The following is a 20,998-nucleotide window of genomic DNA, read 5'->3' as shown; positions in this document are numbered from 1 at the left end:
TCCTCCTGCCTGTTTAACTTCTAGAATGGTCTGACCTATAAAAACATATCTCTGGTCATTTAATTTCCACATAGGTTGGTCGGGGTGGATCTGAGTACTCAGGAGAGGTTTATGAAGTGTAAGATTCAGGTAGTTTATTTGCTGGGGGTGGGCAGGTGAGTAGGTCCATATCCTATTCGGGTCTTCTACTGTTTAAAGCATCTTATTAAGTCCTAAATGGCCCAGATGGATGTGGTTGTGATGGACATGGGCTAAATGAGGAAATAAAAAGAAATAGTTTGTGCATTGATCGGAGCCTGCGTTTAAATTGCATCTTTTTATTTTTAATACTATTCTATTAAGAAAAAAAAAAAGAAAGAAAGAAAATAAAAAACCCTAGCAAGAGTCCTGGGAGCAGAGCCATAAGGGTATTTTTATCTTGAGTATTTTGCTGCCTTAATTGTATCTTCTCTGGGTAGACACAAACATTGAGTTACTGGCAGGGAGAAAAAAAAAAAAGACTATTTCACTTTCTGATATATCTGTGAACCCTGAAAACTTAACACATTTCAAGGTCTCTCCCACAGCTTGCCTTGTTAAGAAAGGTCAGAAGGGCAAATGTGGCTGAAGCAGAAGTCTCAAAAGGTAGAGAAGATGACCTCGCTTGGCTGTTGATGAGAACATGGAAGAAGATTGTGTTTGATGGCCAGCCAGAAAAGCTTTGGTCGAGTAACCTCTGCCCAGTCTTGCCACCTGTAAGTCTTAGCTACTTAATGAAAGGTGCAAAACAGAAGCTACTGGGACCACGAATGCATTGGAGTGTTGAGTGGCCAAGAGGGTGGAGGATCTTAGAGATGGAAGATTTAAATGAGGGCCTATCTGTGCTTTCCTAAGCCAGGGTGCACTCATTACACACATCTTTATTATTATAAACTTGCTAGTTCACAGTGTGGCTCTTACCTGCACTCTTCCTTGCAATTCCTTTCAGGAAGGAAATTCCTTACTACCCTCATGGATAAAACACAACGAACTGAGCTGTGGAGAGTTATAAAGAGTACGGGGTTGGGAGCGTCCATGACATCACTTTTCAGGAACTCTGTTTCCCCTATCAGCCTCATACAAACAAACAAAAAAAGCCAAGCACATAAGTATGTTTTTAATTAATTAAATGCTTTCTGAGCTAGGAAGCGATCAGATGTGATAGGGTTTATTTTAAGGACAATAACACTAGAAACAGTTAAAAATAAACAGACTTAATGGCAACGCTAAAACCACAACAACCCAAAAAGCGACAAGAAAACAGCTTCTTGAGTTCTCAGTTGAAGCAATAAATACAACAAAAATTCTTATTTTCCAAGTATTTATGGAGCACAGGAAATGAGATAAAGACTTTCACCTTCTAGACACTGACTCACATTTGACCTGGGTCAAAAATGACAACTTAATTGGCCCACCTCACATTTCCCAACTGCTGACTAAGTTCATTTGCAAGTTAAAAGGCAGCTCAATTTGCAAACTCTTGGACCCAAGCCAATCTCAGCAAGAGCTTTACCCAGAAATGAGTTGGCACACTAGAACTTGAAGGCAAAAAAGTCTCCAAGAAGTGGTTTCCTCTCCTCTATGACTGTCCCAGGAGAAAACGACTCTTTATTCTAGTTTATGGAGGTTCCAAGTACTTAAGCCCAGAAATCCCATCCTTTAATTATAAATGAGACTGAAGGAAAATTTCATAGCTGTAGGTCTCCTCTTAGTCCCTCTTTTACTCCAATAGAATAATTCTGGAAAATGGTAGATGCCAAGAAAAAGGCAGCCATTATCTTCTGTATGTTCAGAGAGTCAAGCCTTCCCACAGTCCCCTCTTTCCATTCAGAGGTCTAACTAGTCCATTACTGGCCCTCTGCATTGTTTTTTTCTTTAAACCCAACCCAGTGCCTTCGAGTTGATTTTAAACAGGAACGTAAAATATCATCAGCTTCTACTTTCGGCTTTATTTCAGTAAATGGGACTCATGGCTTAATAGGCTCCTTTGCCCATTAACTCTCAGAGTCACAGAAGGTTGGGGTAGGAAGGAACTTAAACCGTTTAACCAAGGATGTGCTCAGGGTCTCCACAAAGCAGATTGGAGCCCACATTCTCTAGAGGAGTTTCTGTTACATTTTCAGTTGCCTGAACTTACCTCCTTTCCTTTAGTCTGTGCTGAGAAAGCCTGAAGAACTGAGAATTGAGAGAACCTTCAACTTCTTCATGTGCTTGCAACAATTCTCACTCAATAAATCTCTTCCTCTAAAAGTCCGTCTATTAAGTTAACTTTTCTTTCCCCAGTGGTCTGGAGTGGAGGCTGGGGTGTCAGACTAGTGTTCTCATTTTTATATGCAAATAAATCTCTCGATTATATTTTTTGTCCTTATGTTATCATGAATATTTCAAATGAATTTTTTATGGTTCATATTTATGGTTTGGGAGCTATCCTCACATTTTGGCTCATTGCCGCCTCATCTGCATATACCATATCTCAGCTGATGTTGATTGGTCTCATTTACATATTCATCATGCTCCTATTTTCAAAGGTATTTTGTTATAAACTGGCTTTTCTTCCCCCACCAGTGTTATAATAGCACGTAGATGTGTTTTTAAATTGCACTCATTTCCATACATAATTTTCCTGGTTACCATAAATCACCACATTGTCACCTACTCCCCCCATTCTGTTCAGTGTGATCTTCACACTTTATACCAAGCTGACATATGGCTCTCAAGTAATTAAAGACAATGTAAACAGTTTACAGTGCACTTTGCAGAGCCACTTCACATTGCAGAGGGTTTAATGCTTTCCTTTTTCTCCCAACCAGTCCCAAACCAAGGAAGAGAGGAGAGCTTTCTGGTAATGGTGCAGATGGAAGCTAAGGTGTGAACATGACTATCTGATTTCTAGTGAGGAAGCTTCTGTTCCACGTTCTAGCCAAAAGAATCCTTTCCCCGTTGACTTTGGATACAGGTAGAAGAAGCTGGGTTAATAAATGAGGAAGAATTGTTGGTAAGGGTTGGAGTAGACTTACTGAACTCTTTCCATTATTGTAACAGGAGAAAGGGGGAGGGGGAAGAGTTAAACTCATCAAATGCCCATTCTGTGACAGACACTGAGATGGGTTGATTAAGGACTCTGACAACCCTGAGATAGACTTTCTCATGGATTGAATTGTGTCCCCCCAAAAATATGTGTTGTAATTCCTAATCCTTATACCTGTGGATGTAGTCCCATTTGGGAAAAAGCATTTCCTTCGTTATGTTCGAGTCCTGGTGGCACGGTGGTTAAGAGCTCAGCTGCTAACCAAAAGCTTGGCAGTTAGAATCTACCAGCTACTCCTTCGAAACCCTATGGAGCAGTTTACTCTGTCCCATAGGGTTGCTATGAGTCAGAATCACTTTTGGGTTATAAAAGGAACAGATTAGGCACAGAAGCAAGAAGCACGAATGGGGGAAATATATATGCCACATGGAGATCTCCGAAGAATACCAAGAAGCTGAGACAAGGATTTTCCCCAAGAGCAGACAGCTGGCACCCTGAATTTGGACCTCTACTTCCTAAACTGTGAGACAATAAATTTCTGTTAATTAAAGCCACCCACCTGTGGTACTTCTACCACAAGACAGCACTAGATAACTAAGATAGGCTTTATTATTAACATTTTACAGATGAGGGAAATAAGGCTCAGACGGGTTAAAATACTTTCCCACCATAGGGACAAATACAAATACAAGGAGAAGGAAATAAAGATATGTAAACTCAGAGTCTCTGGAAGCTAGTCTAGTTCCACTCAGATCAGGTACACTCCATCCTGGAATATCTTCTACTGCGCTTACCTGCTTTATAACCTTGGACAGGTAATTTGATATCTCCAAGCTTGTTTGCTCTTCTGTAAAATGGCACTAATAATACCTACCATTAGTGTGACTGGGAGGATGAAAAGAGATGATGAATGTAATGGTTTGCAATCAGTGCCTAACACACAGTGAGTCCTCAATAAATGTTAATCACGGTGATAAAAACTGTGATGGGGAGATTAATAAAAGCTCCTGACAATACAAATTCTAGTCAATCTCAAGTCTCAGCTGAATTCTACAAACCATCCCCAAACAACCAGGCCCCAGAGACCTTTCTTTTCTCGGTGCCAATAGGAGCTACTTTCTTTTTAGACATTAATTGTTTGCCCAACTACCATAATCTAGGCTTCTTTTTTTCCAGTAATGGCCTTAATATTTGTTTGTAAACCTTTCCTCTTCCATTCTAAGTCCATGTGATTGGGGTAGGCCTTTGTTTCCCATTCTAAGGAAGGATGGAGCCTATTACCTAGGCCAAAGACAATTCCAGCATCACATTGTCTTAGCTGCAGTGGTTGGTGCAAGCATGGTTGTATGATGCAATTTAACCACAGTAAATTTTAGGACCTTTATGGGATTGAGCAAGAGAAAGGTCAGCTCTTTCCTTCTAGAACAGAACCTGAGAAGACAGAAAGCCATGCTGCTGCCATCTTGCCAGCAGAGGATTAGGTTGAGGGCGGAAACTAACATAATGGAAAGCAGACCTGAGAGAGGGAGAGACTTCAAGCCCTAAGAGCATAGAGACCTGGGTAGAGCTGTCTCTAAAGCCATTCTTCCCCTCTGACCAGCAAGTTAATAAGCCATTTTAAATTCTCTTGTTTTCATTAAGCCTGTTTGAGGTTTATTTTCCTTTGCCTCTCACAACAGAGTCCCAACAAATACATGTCACTTACGTTGCACGTACTGACTTGCACATTTTTGTTTTGGGTTATATTTTATACTAAAACTACAAAACTGCCTACATCATAGTAGATCTTCAGCCAGTGTTTACAAGCTGATCAATTTCTATATTATTTATCATTATCATTCATCTTGCTTAGTTATATTCTTTTTATATCTGGATTTTTTTTTTTATCTTATCTGCTCAACTGATTATATTTGTTCATTCCTTCATTTATCAGGTATTTATTGAATGCTCCTATATGCCAGACTCTATATTAGAGACAATGGATCCAATATTGAGCAAAAACAAATATTGGCTTTGTCTTTATGGAACTTACAGTCCAATGGGGAAATAGAAATTAATTAAATTATTACATAATCAAATGTAAAATTAACAACCACATAGTGACTTCAAGAGTGTAGATAGGAGGTTTTGACCTAGTTGGAGTGGTCAGGGAGGGTTTTTTTTTTTTTGTAGAAGTGACAGTGGAGTAGGAATCAGAAGGATGAGTAGGACCCATCTAAATGAAAGGGGCAGAACGTGAAAGGCATTCTAGTCAGAAAGCATGTGCCAGGCCTGCAGTGGGTGGTAACACGATATATTTTTATGAACTGAAAGGCCAGTGTAGCAAAGAAGAGAATGGAGGAGGTCTGGCTATCCAGAGCATCACTCCTAGCTGTATTAAAGAGCTTCATTTTTCTGCTAAGAGAAGTACTAAGGTATAAAGTGTTTTTCATTGTATTTTTGTGTGTGGGGGGGTATGTGTGGGAGGTGACATGATCAGATCTGATTTTAGAAAATATCACTTTGGTTGCTATGTTGAGACTGGAGGGGGGTGAGGAGAGGGCATGGTAAGGGGCAGGTTAGAGCATGTAGAAGGCTATTACAGTAGTCCAGGGAAAGAATTTACAATGGAGGGATGCAGGAAAACCCGTAAATTTCTAATAACCTCCCTCCCCCCAAAAAACCCAGCACCGTCGAATCAATCCCGACTCATAGCGACCCTATAGGACAGAGTAGAACTGCCCCGTAGAGTTTCCAAGGAGCGCCTGGTGGATTCAAACTGCTGACCTAATTCCTAATGCGACCTGATAAATACACTATTAATACTGTGAACAGAGGATCATAAGTTGGAAGCCCTGGGAAGGTTCTAGAAAGGACTTAGAGAGAAGCTAATATTCTGTTGACCCCTGGAGGTTGAGCAGGATTCTACCAAGTAGAATTTCAGGCAGAGGGACAAGTATCTACATAAGAACAGTATGAAAGTATATTTCATTCATTCCCCCATAGCTAATTTTTGATCCCTCCAAGTGTCAGACATTTCCCAAAGAACCACCCATCAAATTTTAAATAAGCAATACAGGCATACCTCATTTTATTGAGCTTTTCAGACATTGTGTTTTTTTACAAACTGAAAGCTCGTGGCAACCCTGTGTCGAGCAAGTCTATTGGCACGATTTTTCGAACAGCATGTGCTTACTTTGTGTCTCTGTGTCACATTTTGGTAATTCTCAAAATATTTCAAGCTGTGTCATTATTATTTTATCTGTCATCAGTGATCTTTGATGTTACTATTGTAATTGTTTTGGGGAGCCATGAACTGTACCCATATAAGACAATGAACTTAATAAATGTGTGTTTTCTGACTGCTTCACTGACCAGCTGTTCTCCCTTCTCTCTCCTTCTCCTCCAGTCTCCCCATTCTCTGAGTCATGCCAATATTGAAATTAGGCCAGTTAATGACTCTACAATGGCCCCTAGGTGTTCAAGTGAAAGGAAGAGTTGTGCGTCTCTCACTTTAAATCAAAAGCTAGAAACGATTAAGCTTAGTGAGGAAGGCATGTGGAAAGTGGAGAAAGACTGAAAGCTAGGCTTCTTGTGACAAACAGTTAGCCAAGTTGTGAATGCAAAGGAAAAGTTCTTGAAGGAAATGAAAAGTGCTACTCCAGTGAACACAAGAATGATGAGAAAGTGACACAGCCTTATTGCTGATATGGAGAATGTTTTAGTGGTCTGGAAAGAAGATCATACCAGCCACAATATTCTCGTAAGCCATAGCCTAATCCAGAGCAAGGCCCTAACTCTTTCAATTCTATGAAGGTTGAGAGAGGTGAATAAGCCGTAGAAGAAAAGTTTAAAGATAGTGGAGGTTGGTTCCTGAGGTTTAAGGACAGAAGCCGTCTCCATAACATAAAAGTGCAAGGTGAAGCAGCAAATGCCGATGTAGAAACTGCCTCAAGTTATCCGGAAGATCTAGCTAAGATAATTGATGAAGGTGGCTACACTAAAGAACAGGTTTTCAATGTAGAAGAAACAGCCTTCTGTTGGAAGAAGATGCCATCTAGGACTTTCATAGCTAGAGGGGAGACGTCAATGGCTGGCTTCAAAGCTTCAAGGACAGGCTGACTCTCTTGTTGGGGTCTATGCAGCTGGTGACTTTAAGTCAAAGCCAGTGTTCATTTACCGTTCCAAAGATCCTAGGACCCTTAAGAATCATGCTAAATCTTCTCTTCCTGTGCTCTATAAATGGAACAACAAAGCCTGGATGACAGCACACCTGTTTACAAGATGGTTTACTGAATATTTTAAGCCTACTGTTGAGACCTACTGCTCAGAAAAAAAGATTCTTTTCAAAATTTTACTGCTTAATGATAATGCGCTTGGTCACCCAAGAGCTCTGATGGAGATGTACAAGGAGATTAATGTTTTCATGTCCGCTAACACAATATTCATTCTGCAGCCCATGGAGTAATTTCGACTTTCAAATATTATTATTTAAGAAATACATTTTGGAGGCTGTAGCTGCCATAGATAGTGATTCCTCTGATGGATCTGGGCAAAGTAAATTGAAAACCTTCTAGAAAGAATTGACCACTCTAAATGGCATTAAGAACATTCTTGATTTAGGGTAAGAGGTAAAAATATCAACATTAACAGGAGTTTGGAAGAAGTTGATTTCAACCTTCATGGATGACTTTAAGGGGTTCATTAATCATTGGAGGAAGTAATTGCAGATGTGGTGGAAATAGCAAGAGAACTGGAATTAAAAGTGGAGCCTGCATATGTGACTGAATTGCTACAATCTCATCATAAAACTTTAATGGATGAGGAGCTGCTTCTTACGGATGAAGAAAGTGGTTTCTTGAAATGGAATCTACTCCTGATGAAGATGCTGTGAACATCGTTGAAATGCAACAAAGAATTTAAAATATTGCATAAACTTAGTTGATAAAGCAGTGGCAGGGTTTGAGAGGACTGGTTTCAATTTTGAAAGAAGTTCTACTATGGGTAAAATACTATCAAACAGCATCACATGCTACAGAGAAGTCTTTTGTGAAAGGAAGAATCAGTCAATGAAGAAACTTTCATTGCTGTCTTATTTTAAGAAATTTCCACAGCCACCCCAACCTTCAGCAATCACTGCCCTGATCATTCAGCAGCCTTTAACATTGAAGCAAAACCCTCCTCCAGCAAAAAGATTATGACTCGCTGAAGGCTCAGATGACGGTTAGCATTTTTTAGCAATAAAATATTTTTTAATGAGGGTATATGTATTGCTTTTTTAAGACATAATGCTATTGCATAGCTAATAGATTACAGCATAATGTAAATGTAACTTTCATGTGCACTGGGAAACCAAAAAATTCATGTGACTTTCTTTATTGCCATATCCTCTTTTTTTACGGTGGTCTCGCTCAACCTGCAATATCACTGAGGTGTGGCTGTATAATGTCTGGTAATGATAGTGTTTGAGGAATGGGAAATTGTCCTACTGGTGAGAATGTGAGGTATACGGTGAATGTGGTAGATGATTAATAGGTATAAAAGGCTTTGATTTCTGTCCAGGGATTTAAGATTTAAATCTGTAGGAATCAGGGTTAGTAGAGATTCTACAAGGGAGTTTGAACAATGCAGGTCTGGTAGCTAAGTAGAGAAGAAACTGGAGCTGTGACAGGAGTAGGAACCTCAAGCTGTAGGCTACATAAGTGCTGATGAGACTTTGGACCTAGTAGTGGCAGTAGAGTGGATAGGAAGACTGGATTCCAGGGATATTGTTTGAGCGGAAATCAATAGGACTGGAAGTATACCTGGCTATGGGGGGGGGGGGGAATAAAAAGACAGGGCAAATGAGTCAAGGGAAACTTTGGGTTTTCTTGTTTGTGAGTCTGAGAAGATGGTTGTTACTCATTGAGAATATGGGAAATTTAAAGATAAAGCTTCCTAAACAAAATATTATCAAACTGAATCAAACAATGTATTTAAAAAAATAAACCACAATCAAGTGAGATTTGTTTCAGGTATGCAAGGCTGGTCTAATATTTGGAAATCAATTACTGTCATCCACCACATCAACAGGTTAAGGAAGCAAAATCATATGATCATATTAATCGATGCAGGAAAAGCATTTGACAAAACGCATTCGTGATTAAAAACAAACTCTCAGCAAACTAGGAATAGAGGGGAACTTCTTTAATTTGATAAAGAACATCTACAAAAAAACTACAGGTAGCATAGTACTTAATAGTGATAAACAAGATGCTTTCCACCTAGGCCAGGAACAACGATGTCCTCTCTAACCCTTCCTATGCAACATCGTATCGGAAGTTCCAGTGAATACAATAAGACAATAAAAGTATATAAAAAGTATAGAGATTTGGAAGGAAGAAATAAAATTGTCTTTGTTCACAGATAACATTATTGTCTATGTAGAAAATCTCAAAGAATCACCAAAAAAACTCCTGAAACTAATAAGTGATTATACAAAGGTTGCGGATACAAGGTTAATACAAAACTCAATTGTTCCAAATTCAATTGCTCCAAAAATTTGAAATTATAAACATGATACTACTTAACACCAACACCAAAAACAAAACCAAAAAGACCAAAACAATAACAAAAAAGGAATAGTTTGACAAAATATGCACAAGGTCTATATGAGGAAAACTGGAAAATTCTCATGAAATAAATCAAATAGAATCAAAATAAATGGTGAGATATTCCATGTTAATGGATAGAAAATCTAAATATTGTTAAGATATTATTTCTTTCCAACTTCATCTATAGACTCAATGCAATTACAGTCAAAATCTGAGTAAGTTATTTTGTGGATAGTGACAAACTGGTTCTAAAGCTTATGCAAAGGCAAAATACTCAGAATAACCAACACAATATGAAAGTAGAACAAAGTTGGAGGACTGACACAACTCAACTTCAAGACTTACTATAAAAACCCAAACCTGTTGCCACCAAGTCAATTTTGACTCATAGTGACCTTACAGGACAGAGAAGAGCTGCCCCTGGATTTTCCAAGAAGCAGGTGGTGGATTCAAACTGCTGACCTTTGGCTTAGCAGCCAAGATCTTAACCACTGTGCCAAGACTACAGTAATCAAGGCAGTATGGTATTTGGGAAACAGTAGACAAGTAGATCAATGAGCCTAGAATATAGAGCCCAGAAATAGACTCACACCAATATAACCAAATGATCTTTGACAAAGGAGCAAAAACCAATGGAGAAATGATAGTTCTTTTTCTATAAACAAAGAGTGCTGCAACAACTGAACATCAACATGCAAGAAAACATCCAGACACTGACCTTAAACTTTTCACAAAGATTTACTCAGAGAGCTGTAAACTTTCACCAAAAGACAATTAAAAAAAAAAAAAAATTTACTCAGAGTGTGCCATAAGCCTAGATCTAAAACACAAAACTATAAAACTTCTAGAAGACAACATGGGGGAAAATCTAGGTGACCTTGGGTTTGGGAATCAGTTTTTATAGAACACTGAAAACATGATCCATGAAAGAAAAAAATAGATAAGTTGAACTCTATTAAAATTAAAAAATCCTGCTCTGTGAAAGAATGAAAAGGCAAGCCACAGTCTGGGAGAAAATATTTGTAAAACACATATTTGATAAAGGACTTGTATCCGAAATATACAAAGGACTCTTAAAGCTCAACAATAAGAAAAGAAACAACCAAGCTACTAAACAGGCAAAAGATCTGAATAGGCACTTCACCAAAGAAGAGATACAGCTGGAAAACGTGTAGGAAAAGATGCTCGACATCATATGTTGTTGTTGCTGTGTGCTGTTGAGTCGATTCTGACCCATAGCAACCCAATAGGACAGAATAGAACTGCTGCATAGTCATTAGGGAAAAAAAAAAAAAAATTAGGGAACTGCACATTAAAAGAGCAATGTGATATCACTACATACCTATTGTTGTTAGGTGCCATCGAGTCAGTTCTGACTCATAGAGACTACATACAACAGAATAAAACACTGCCTGGGCCTGTGCCAACCTCGCAATCACTGTTGTTTGAGCCCATTGTTGCAGCCACTGTGTCAATCCATCTCCTTGAGGGTCTTTCTCTTTTTCACTGACCCTGGACTTTACCAAGCATGATGTCCTTCTCCAGGGACTGGTCCTTCCTGATAACATGTCCAAAATACAGGAGACAAAGTCTCACTATCCTCACTTCTAAGCAACATTCTGGCTGTACTTCTTCCAAGACAGATTTGTTTGTTCCTCTGGCAGTCCATGGTATATTCAGTATTCTTTACCAAAACCGTAATTCAAAGACATCAGTTCTTTGGTCTTTCTTATTCATTTTTCAGCTTTTGCATGTTTATGAGGTGATTGAAAATACCATGGCTTGGGTCAGGCATGCCTTAGTCCTCAAAGTGACATCTTTGTTTTTTAACACTTGAAAGAGACCTTTGCCACAGATTTGTCCAATGCACATATATAAATACATTGTTTGATTTCTTGACTGCTGCTTATTAGAATTACTAAAATCTGAAATGTTGATGGACCAAATGCAAGTGAGGATGTGAAGCAACAGAAGTTCTTAGTGGGAAGGCAAAATGATGCAGTCACTTTGGAAGACAATCTGGTAATTTCTTACAAAGCTAAGCATAGCCTTAACATATAATCCAGTAATGGTGGTCTTGGATATTTGCCCTCATGAGTTAAAAATTTATGGCCATAAAACGAAACAAAACAGACAAAAAAAAAAAAAAAAACCCTGCACATTATTATTTACGGATGGTTTATTCATAATTGCCAAAATTTGGAGGCAATCAAGATGTTTTTCAGTAGGTGAATGGATAAATAAACTGCAGTACATCCATACAATAGAGTATTATTCTGCAATAAAAATAAATGAGCTATCTCAAGCTCCAAAAAAGACATGGAGAATCTTAAGTACACATTGCTAAGTGACAGAAGTCGGTTTGATTTCAAATATATGACATTCTAAAAGGCAACACTTTGGAGAAAGTGAAAAGATCAGTGGTTGCAGGTGTTGGAGAGAGGAGAGGAGGGGAGGAATGATCGAAAGGACAGAGAATATTTAGGTAGTGAAACTACTCTCCATGATAGTATAATGGTGGATGCAGAAAGAGATATTGAAGGGAGCCCAATAAATCTATCAAGGTCAGGAAAATGCTTAAAAATGGGAGTAAGAGCATAAGCAAAGGAGATAGGTCTAGAATGGAGATGAGAATTCATCAGTGACCAGGAGTAGAAGATGAGAAAATGGATGAAGGTGAGTAGGGAGACTGAAGGGTACAGTCTCCTCAGAAATCAATTCTTGTCATGGATTGAAATGTGTCCCCCCAAAATATCTGTCAGCTTGGCTAGATCATGATTTCCAGAATTGTCGATTGTCTACCATTTTGCCATTTGATGAGATTTTCCTACGTGTCATAAATCCTATCACTATGATGTTAATAAGATGGATTAGCAGCAGTTATATTGATGAGATTTACAAGATTAGATAGTGTCTTAAGCCAATCTCTTTTGAGATGTAAAAGACAGAAGCGAGCAGAGAGACATGGGAACCTCATACCACCAAGAAAACAGCACTAGTGCACCACCTTTTATCTTACAAGACAGAAGAGAGTTATGGACCCCATTATCACCAAGCCAGTAGAGCCAGGGGTGGAGCTCATCCTTTGGACCCAGGATGCCTGCTCTGGGAAGCTCCTAGACCGGGGGAGATTGATGACAAGGACCTTCCCCCAGAGCTAACAGAGAAAGAAAGTCTTCCTCTAGAGCTGGTGCCCTGAATTAGGACTTCTAGCCTCCTAAACTCTGAGAGAATAAATTTCTGTTTGATAAATACCACTTGTGGTATTTCTGTTATAGCAACACTAGATAACTAAGATAGGGTGAAAAACCAAGAACAAAAATTGAAAGGCTTCAAGAAGGAGAAACTCAAGTGGCTCAGAGGGCTACTTCCTGCTTATAATGAAAAAATAAGTTCCGTCCGTTTAACCTCTCTGTTGCTGTGCTTAATGGCATTTAAGTCCTGATTTCTGTATGTGCTGCTGTGGTGAAGAACACATCTTGAGGACGCAAAGGTGTAGAGGGCAGGCCAAGGGTGGGCGGGGTTGCTTTAAGTGTGAGAGAGAGTTTACTGCACCCCACTTTGATAAAACTCTACCTGGGGAAATCCCTACATTAAACTGGCCTTATAGCTGCCATTGAGTTGATTTTGACTCTAGGGAAACTAGCCCAATAAGAAGTGAGAATTTCCATTAACAAAGGAGTCTTCCCTTTTGAAAGGAAATCTCTCTCCGTGCTGAAAACTTCCCTAATACCTTTAAGTGTTTACATATCAGTTACCACTCATCAACATGGTTTTTGAATGAGAACTGTAGAGGCTCTCAAAAGGGCAAACGTTAGACGCTGCTGTCAATTAAAAATTAATCAGAAAGCGTAGAAAGCATCACTGAAAGATATTGGATGTTAGTGGAGGAAATAGGCTTCGGTTTATAAAGATTCTACTCACAGGTACTTTGGGAGCAAACCCTTTACCAAAAGTGAAGATTTCTTGGATTGCTCTTTTGCTCATTCTAAGGGCCACATTCTGGAAGATTCCTCACTGTTGTTTAGGAACTACGGCAAGGAAATAAAATAAGAAGAGGCACAAAAAGCTTGCAGGGCATCTGTCTGGCTTCTAAGCATAGACCATCACAATAGGTGTGATCGGGGGTTGCTGCCCAGGGTCAGCTTGAGGCACTCACATCCAGCACTGGCAGGTACATACATTTTCTCCAGGTCCCCAAGTCCCGAAAATGCTCCTTTTGGGATGACTTGAAGCTTGGTGAGGACAAACCTCCTGAAAAGAGAGTGGACATAAAATATCACAACTTATCCATTAATTAATAAGTCATTGAGTGTTTAATACACAATATAAGCTAAGAGCCAACATGTACTAAGAGCTTGCCATAATAGTAATGGTTGTAATTGCTTTTACATGATTTCTTTTCATCCCCATCACAAAGCAGTGATGTTGACACTGTTCTGTTTGTATTTTGCATGAGAGGAAACTGGAGTTCAGGAAGGTTAAGAAACTTTCCCAGGATCACTTGACTGGTGTGTGGCAGAGCTGGGATATCAACCTTTCTTGTCACTGTCATTACTACTTACTCTCTGCTGCCTCCTGTAACCTCAAGTAAGGAGGACTTGTGCATAACAAGGAAAGAGAAAGGCATTGAGCTTCTACTCTGTGCCAGGGACTTGAAATATTAGTACTTTTTAACTCTTGGTACAGCCTTCATGGTAGTAAGGAGGGAATGGAATCTCAGACAAAAGCATTTGTTTCAAGTCAACAGTTCGAATCCACCAACTGTCCTTGGAAACCCTATGGAGCAGGTCTACTTTCTCCTATAGGGTGGCTATAAGTCAGAATCGGCTCAACGTCCCGCAACAACAACAACGATGGCTACTGAAATGGTAGATTTTATCTAGTTCTTATTGTTTTCAAAGCCTCTGTTTTCTCCAACATGTCAAAGGACCCTGTGGTTCATTTGAGAAGACCATGCCTATGCACATAAGAAGATAGCTCAGAAGTTAAGATAAAGTTCATTAAGTCCCAAGTGAGAGATCTGGATGGACTAGGGAGGGCAAAGAAGGCTTCTTAGAGAAGAAGAAACTTTTGCGGCTCTAGAAGGATGGTGGGGAGTCAGGATGGTAAGTGGTGGTAGTTTTATCTTCCAGTTCATTTGTACAATTAGGCCCATAGGTGGGGGAGCTATCTTCCTTGTTTCTCATTGTCACTCCCAGGCTCGTCTTCCTGCCTTTTTCTTAAAATCCTTCAGATCTGAAACTTCCTAGCTGCAATCTTCTACCAACTCCCTAGCCTCTGTTCCCATTTCTTGAGGAGTTTAGCTCCTGGACCACTATCACTCTTATCAACATTTCAACTCTTACAATTGTAGGTGATTTCAATATCTGTATACATGGCCCCTTAAAGATCCTGGCGTCTCAGCTCCTTGATTTCTTCTTTTGCATCAATCTTGTCTTCTCTGCTAATTAACCACCCACTCCCTCGGTCATCATAACCTCATTCTTGCCTTTGCCAATAAGCCCTTCCAATCTATAGTCTTATTTTCACCAACCCCACTTTCCAACCACTGCTTCTTCTCTCTAGCTAGTGCTCCAATGCCAAAACTACTTCAATCCCACCAAGACTTCCAACCCCAGATTATTTTCCACACTTTAATATCTTTGCTTCCCTCTGCACAGCTTATACTCCATGGCCCATCATGACAATCCTTTGACTTACATATACCTTTGGCTCCCTTAACCCTTCATCCAACTCTCTACCCACCCTTTACCTGTATCTGCACAGGTAACATGGATGGAGACCAACTCCTGCCTGGTCTCAAAATCATGAGGAGAAGCCTCAGCTAGGTCCTTAACGCTGTCTGACAATGACACTGTATGTCTCTGGAGCACTCTTATAGGTAAGCATCAGTGATGTTGCCACTATTACTTATCCCACTTTGTGTGAGATGAAACTGGGGTTCAAGGAGGTTAAAAATTTTGCTGAGGATCATAGAGGTAATATGTGACAGAGCTAGAACAGGAACCTTCCTTATCACCCCTACTCTCTACGCTGCCTCATGTACCCTGTGGGAGACTCCTTTTTTTCCCTACTCCCACCTCTAATGCCTTTTCCCTTATTATTACTCTTAGCTGACTTTGGTTCTTATTTCAAAGAGAAATAGAAGAGAACTCCTGCATAGTCTCACCACCACAGCCATCAACCCACCAGCCTCTGTTCTCATACTCTGCTTTCCCTCTTGTCACCATGAGGGCACTTCCCCTGCTCCCGTCTAAGCCAGTTCCTGCACACCAGATCTCTTTCCCTTCTTCTAGCCATACATAGTGGCCATGCAACAATTATCCCCCTTATCTCATACATCACCTGTTTTTCCCTTTTCCCATCAATATACAAAAAATACCATAATTTCTTCCATTAAAAAAAATGTACATATGTATTTGCTTAATATCATAGCTGCCTCTGGCTTTTGCCATTTTTTTTTTCTGCTCCCTTTTAAAACAAAATTGTTTGGAATAAAATTGTCTCACATCTGCCTCAAAATTCCATCCAATATCCCCCAATTTCACTCAGGGAAAAATCCAATTGTTTATAATGGCACGTAGGACCCTATGAGATCTTCCTGCTCTTCCTTCCCATAGTTCTTTCAACCTTGTTTCTGACAACTCTCCTCTTTGCTCAGCTGGCTCTTGTCAAAGTTGCCTCTTGCTAGTCCTTGTACATACCAGGCTCCCTCTTGCCTAAGGATTTTGCATTCGCAGCTCTCCCTGCCTGGGACGTTTAGCCCCCAGATAGCCTCATGGTTTGCACACCCTGTGTGTGCAAATGTCACTTTCTGAGTGAAGCTGTCTTTAACCACCCTATTTAAAATGATAATCTCCCAAACCTGGTCCTTGACCCCCTTTGCTGCTTAAAATTTTCTCCATTGTACTTTTGACACGTTACACATTCTATTTATTTATGTATTGATTTGTTTACTTTTAAATTTATTCATCTCTTCCCCATAACTAGAATTCAAGTTCCATAAGGGCAGATATTTTTGTCTGATTTGTCTCAGTGGCTAAAAGCTTGGCTGCTAACTCAAAGGTCAGCAGTTCAAATCCACCAGCTGCTCTTTGGGAACCCTATGGAGCAGTTCTACTCTGTCCTATAAGGCCACTATAAGTAGGAATCAACTTGATGGCAACTTTTTTTTTTTTTGTGCACCCGATAACTAGAACAGTGCCTGGTGTGTAATAGGTACTCAACAAAGATTTGTTAAATGACTGAATGAATAACTGTTAAAAAGTCTTCGAGTTTCTGGCTCAAGGTAGAATGACAAGTGGCCCTTTGGGAGACTTTTTTAAAATAAGAAAACAGAATAGTGTTCTTTCCTTTGGATTTCCCCCTTCTGGTTTCTCTTGCTGTGTAACTGAATAATAGGGATTTGGCTTTCTTTCCACTTTAATCCTTCCTTCAGCAAGGCAGCCTATGAGCAGCAATTAAATAATTAAGCATTGTGGTCTTATGGTGGTTTCATAAACCTTCATTGCTTCAGTCTCGTATAACTTACTGATGTTAGTGAAATTCTTATTTCAGATAAGGCTGTTACTCAGGCAAGCAGGTCTTTTCTTTCACTATGTTTCCATTTGGCTGCCATGTTCACCCTTTCTGTGGTGAGGAATCGTGAGAGAGATTTCTGTGCGCTGTTCTTGCTCTGGAGGAGTTTATGTATTTGCTGAGAAGGTACAACCCTAGGACTTCGAGAAAGAGTTGTAGGATACACTGGATGGAATAACCACAAATGTTACACAAGGGTTGACATGAGGAAGATCCCAAAGTACATAAGTATATAAAAGGAGGGTTAAAGGGAGTGGGCAGATTTTGAGACTGGGGCTCAAAACCATCAGGCCATAGTAAAAGCATAGACTCTATGAAACCATTTAAAACAAAAGGAGATCTAATTTAGGATTAGATGTAATGTATTCACAGTAGTATTTAGTTCTAGAACGCCCATCTGAAAGAAGTCAGTGTTAGTTCACCTGCCCTTAACTCTCATTGCTTAACCTTAGTTAACATGTACAAGTTTCTTTTGTTCCTATTTACAGGAAAAATATGATGAAAACAAACCAAAAAAAGCAAATAATGAAATTTCCTTAAAACTACTTGCTATGGATTGTAGTGTGTCCCCCTAACATATGTGTTGTAAAATCTCACCCCCGTAACTGTGGTAAGAAGCCCTGGTGATGCAATGGTTAAGCACTTGGTTGCTAACCAAAAGGTTAAGGTTCAAACCCACCAGCCCCTTCACCTAAAGATTACAGCCTTGGAAACCCTATGGGGCAGCTAGATAGGGTCTCCATGAATTGGAATTCGACTCAAGGACAATGCTTTTTTTTTTTTTAATACTGGTGGTTATAATCCCATTTGGAAATGGGTTTTCTTTGTTATGTTAATGAGGCAGTATTAGTGTAGGATGTGTCTTAAGTCAATCTCTTTGGAGATATAAAAAGAGCTGATTGAGCAAGCAACCAAGCAAGCAAGCAGAGATGGGGGAAAGCAGATGCCACACCAATGAAGATTACCAAGGAACGGAGAAACAGAAGCTGAAAAGGGACAAGGACTTTTCCCTAGAACCAAGAGAGAGAGAAAGCCTACCCCCTAGAACTGGCACTGTGAATTCTAACTCCTAGCCTCCCGAAAAGTGAGAAAATAAATTTATTTGTTAAAGCCTCCCACTTGTGGTATTTCTGTTATAGCAGCACTAAATAACTAAGACACTACTCAGACAGTTTAGAACTTTCAAGTGGGCTGAAATATTAATTAACAGAGTGGGGTTTTGTGTAACTGAGTCTTCTAATGACAATTTAACTAGATAGCCCTTTTTCATTCAACCCTAGTAGCAGGCACATTTGCTAAAATTATCAAGGCCTGTGCTTGTATTAAGTGGTTCAAATTTCGGAACATAATTGAATACTTTTCGAAGATTAAAGGACTTTACTTTCATTTCTTGAAATATTATAAATTAGATAGCCCAAAAAGGTCCCTAGGTGGTACAAATGGTTTGCACTCCAGTCCTGGTGGTGCAGTGGTTAAGAGCTAGGTTGCTAACAAAAGGTTGGCAGTTCGAATCTACCAGCTGCTCCTTGGAAATCCTGTGGGGGCAGTTTTATTCTGCCCTATAGGTAGTTACTAGTTGGAACTGACTCGTTGGCAAGGATTTTTTTTTTAACCTAAAGTTTGGTGATTCAGACCCACCCAGTGGTGCCACGGAATAAAAACCTGGTGATCTGCTTCCACAAAGATTACAGGTATGAAAACCCTGTGGGGCAGCTCTACTCTGTAACACATGGTGTTGTCATGAGTTAGAATCAACTCAAGAACATTGGGTTTGGTTTTTGGCTTTTTTAGATAACCCAAAGACACTTCTACTAAAAATCATATGGAAATCTTCTTTTAAACACAATGAACATTATTTTAAATGTGCAGATGAGCTTTCAAGAAAGTGTGAGAAATCTCCAGGGGGTCAAAGTAAATCAACTGAACACTAGATGGAATCCTGAGCAGCAACCACAAACCGGAGATGCCCTGAGAAGGAGTTTCTGAACTCGGTAGCTAAGGGTTTTGTGTTTTGATGCCACACTGGTACATGAAATGAGACATGGAGAAAGGAATGCAAAGACTTATGTCTGTCTGTCAATCACTTTATTTATTGATCTGTACCAGTCAAGTATTTTAGAAAGAAAGGTACAGAAAATGGAAGGGAAGCAATTTAATGAAATAACATCTAGAAATTTTTCATAAGTTATAAAAGACTGAAATCCTCAGATTAAAAATCTCAACAGATTCCAAGGAAGAAAACAAAAATAAGTTAACTGCCAGATACATGTGAACTAAAACTGTAGAGCCATAAAAGAAAAGATTTTAAATGTAAACAGAGAGAAAAAGACAGATTATCTTCAATGGAAAAAATAATTGAAAACCATTGTAAAAATATATTCAAAATCATTAAGAGAAAATAACTGCCAACTTAGAATTCTACATCTAGAAAATTATCATTTAATTGTGAGAGTTAAATAAAACCATTTTTTAGGCAAATTTAATTTGTTACTAACAAACATTTAGCAAAAGAACTGCTTTAGGGAATAAGAAAACTGAGTCCAGCAGAAAGGCATGAAAGACAAGAAGTAATTAAAAAAAAAATAGATAAATCTGATAGCATTAATTGTATAAACAATTGTAATAATGACTAATGGTGGTGGTGGGGGGGTTAAAAACAAGGTGAAGCTAAATGCCAGACAACAATAACATGTATGATGAAATGGGGGTAATCATAGTTAAAGAATTCTAAGATCTCTGAATTGTTTGGGAGGAGGAAAGAGATATCAATTAATTTTATATTTTATTAGATCATGTATACAAATCACAAATTTAAAAATTATCATTTAGGGAGTGGAAATATAAATAAAACTCACAAAACAATAAAGATGGAAAAAAAAATTCAAGGGAAAACTCAGTTATTACAACAGAAGCCACAAGGGAAACAAGAGGCATAAAATAATAGAATAAACAGAAAGCACAAAGTATGGCAGAAATAAATAGAAGTAAGCCACTAATCACAATAAATGTAAGTGGAATAAACTCATCTTTTAAAAGAAAGATATTGTCAAATTGTATAACAAAACCAAATTAAAGTCCATGATATTTATAAGGCACAACCCAAACATAAGGTTATAAACTAAGCGTAAGGGGAGGAAAGACCCGTTATTACGCAAATACCAATCAAATAGACTTCAGTAAAAGCATTATTATTAGTAAGGTGGGTCACTAAACCAAAAATCCCACTGCTGTTGAATCAATTCCTACTCAAAGGGACCCTGTAAGACAGAGCAGAACTGCCCCACGGGTTTTCCTGGTGGATTCAAACTGCTGACCTTGTTAGCAGCCTAGCTCTTAACCACTGTGCCACCAGGACTCCTTGAGTGGGCTGGGTTGGAATAATTAGCTATAAATTCTATCTTTTTTTTTTTTTTTTTTTTGCATCTGATATCATAGTCTCAAAACAAATAAAGTAAATTTGAACAAATATAAGGAAAAAATGACAATTTTACAGTGATAGAGATTTTAACGCATTTCTTTCAGAAAGTCATAGATCAAGAGGAAAAATATCAGCAAGTAAGCAGAATATTTAAACAACAACTAACCAGCTTGATATAAATGAAAAATACATATGGACTTAGTGTCTAAGAATTATAAAAACCCCCACCTATTCAATGAGTAACCTATTCAAACCGTCCATGTAGTATGTCTCAAAGCAAATTGGTATCGAACAAATCATTTTCTTTGGCAATGATGCAATTAAATTCCTTAGAAATCAGTAATAAAAGCTAATTAGCAACCATCTGGAAAACCAAAATGA

The 20,998-nt window shown here is 38.9% G+C and overlaps 1 protein-coding gene across 2 annotated transcripts in view; it reads right to left on the bottom strand.

The window, feature by feature from the left end:
- FSHR (follicle stimulating hormone receptor) overlaps positions 1-20,998 on the bottom strand; it is a 206,337-nt gene that overhangs the window by 101,214 nt on the left and 84,125 nt on the right. For both annotated transcript variants that reach the window (XM_003417611.4, XM_003417612.4), the window contains exon 2: positions 13,801-13,872. In XM_003417611.4, coding sequence (XP_003417659.2) covers positions 13,801-13,872 — 72 coding nt within the window. The remainder of the gene's footprint in view (positions 1-13,800; positions 13,873-20,998) is intronic.

The sequence above is a fragment of the Loxodonta africana genome, chromosome 26, assembly GCF_030014295.1.
Source record: "Loxodonta africana isolate mLoxAfr1 chromosome 26, mLoxAfr1.hap2, whole genome shotgun sequence".
NCBI lineage: Eukaryota > Metazoa > Chordata > Mammalia > Proboscidea > Elephantidae > Loxodonta > Loxodonta africana.
Note: the sequence above shows the minus strand (reverse complement) of the source record. Positions and strands in the feature narration are given on the sequence as shown.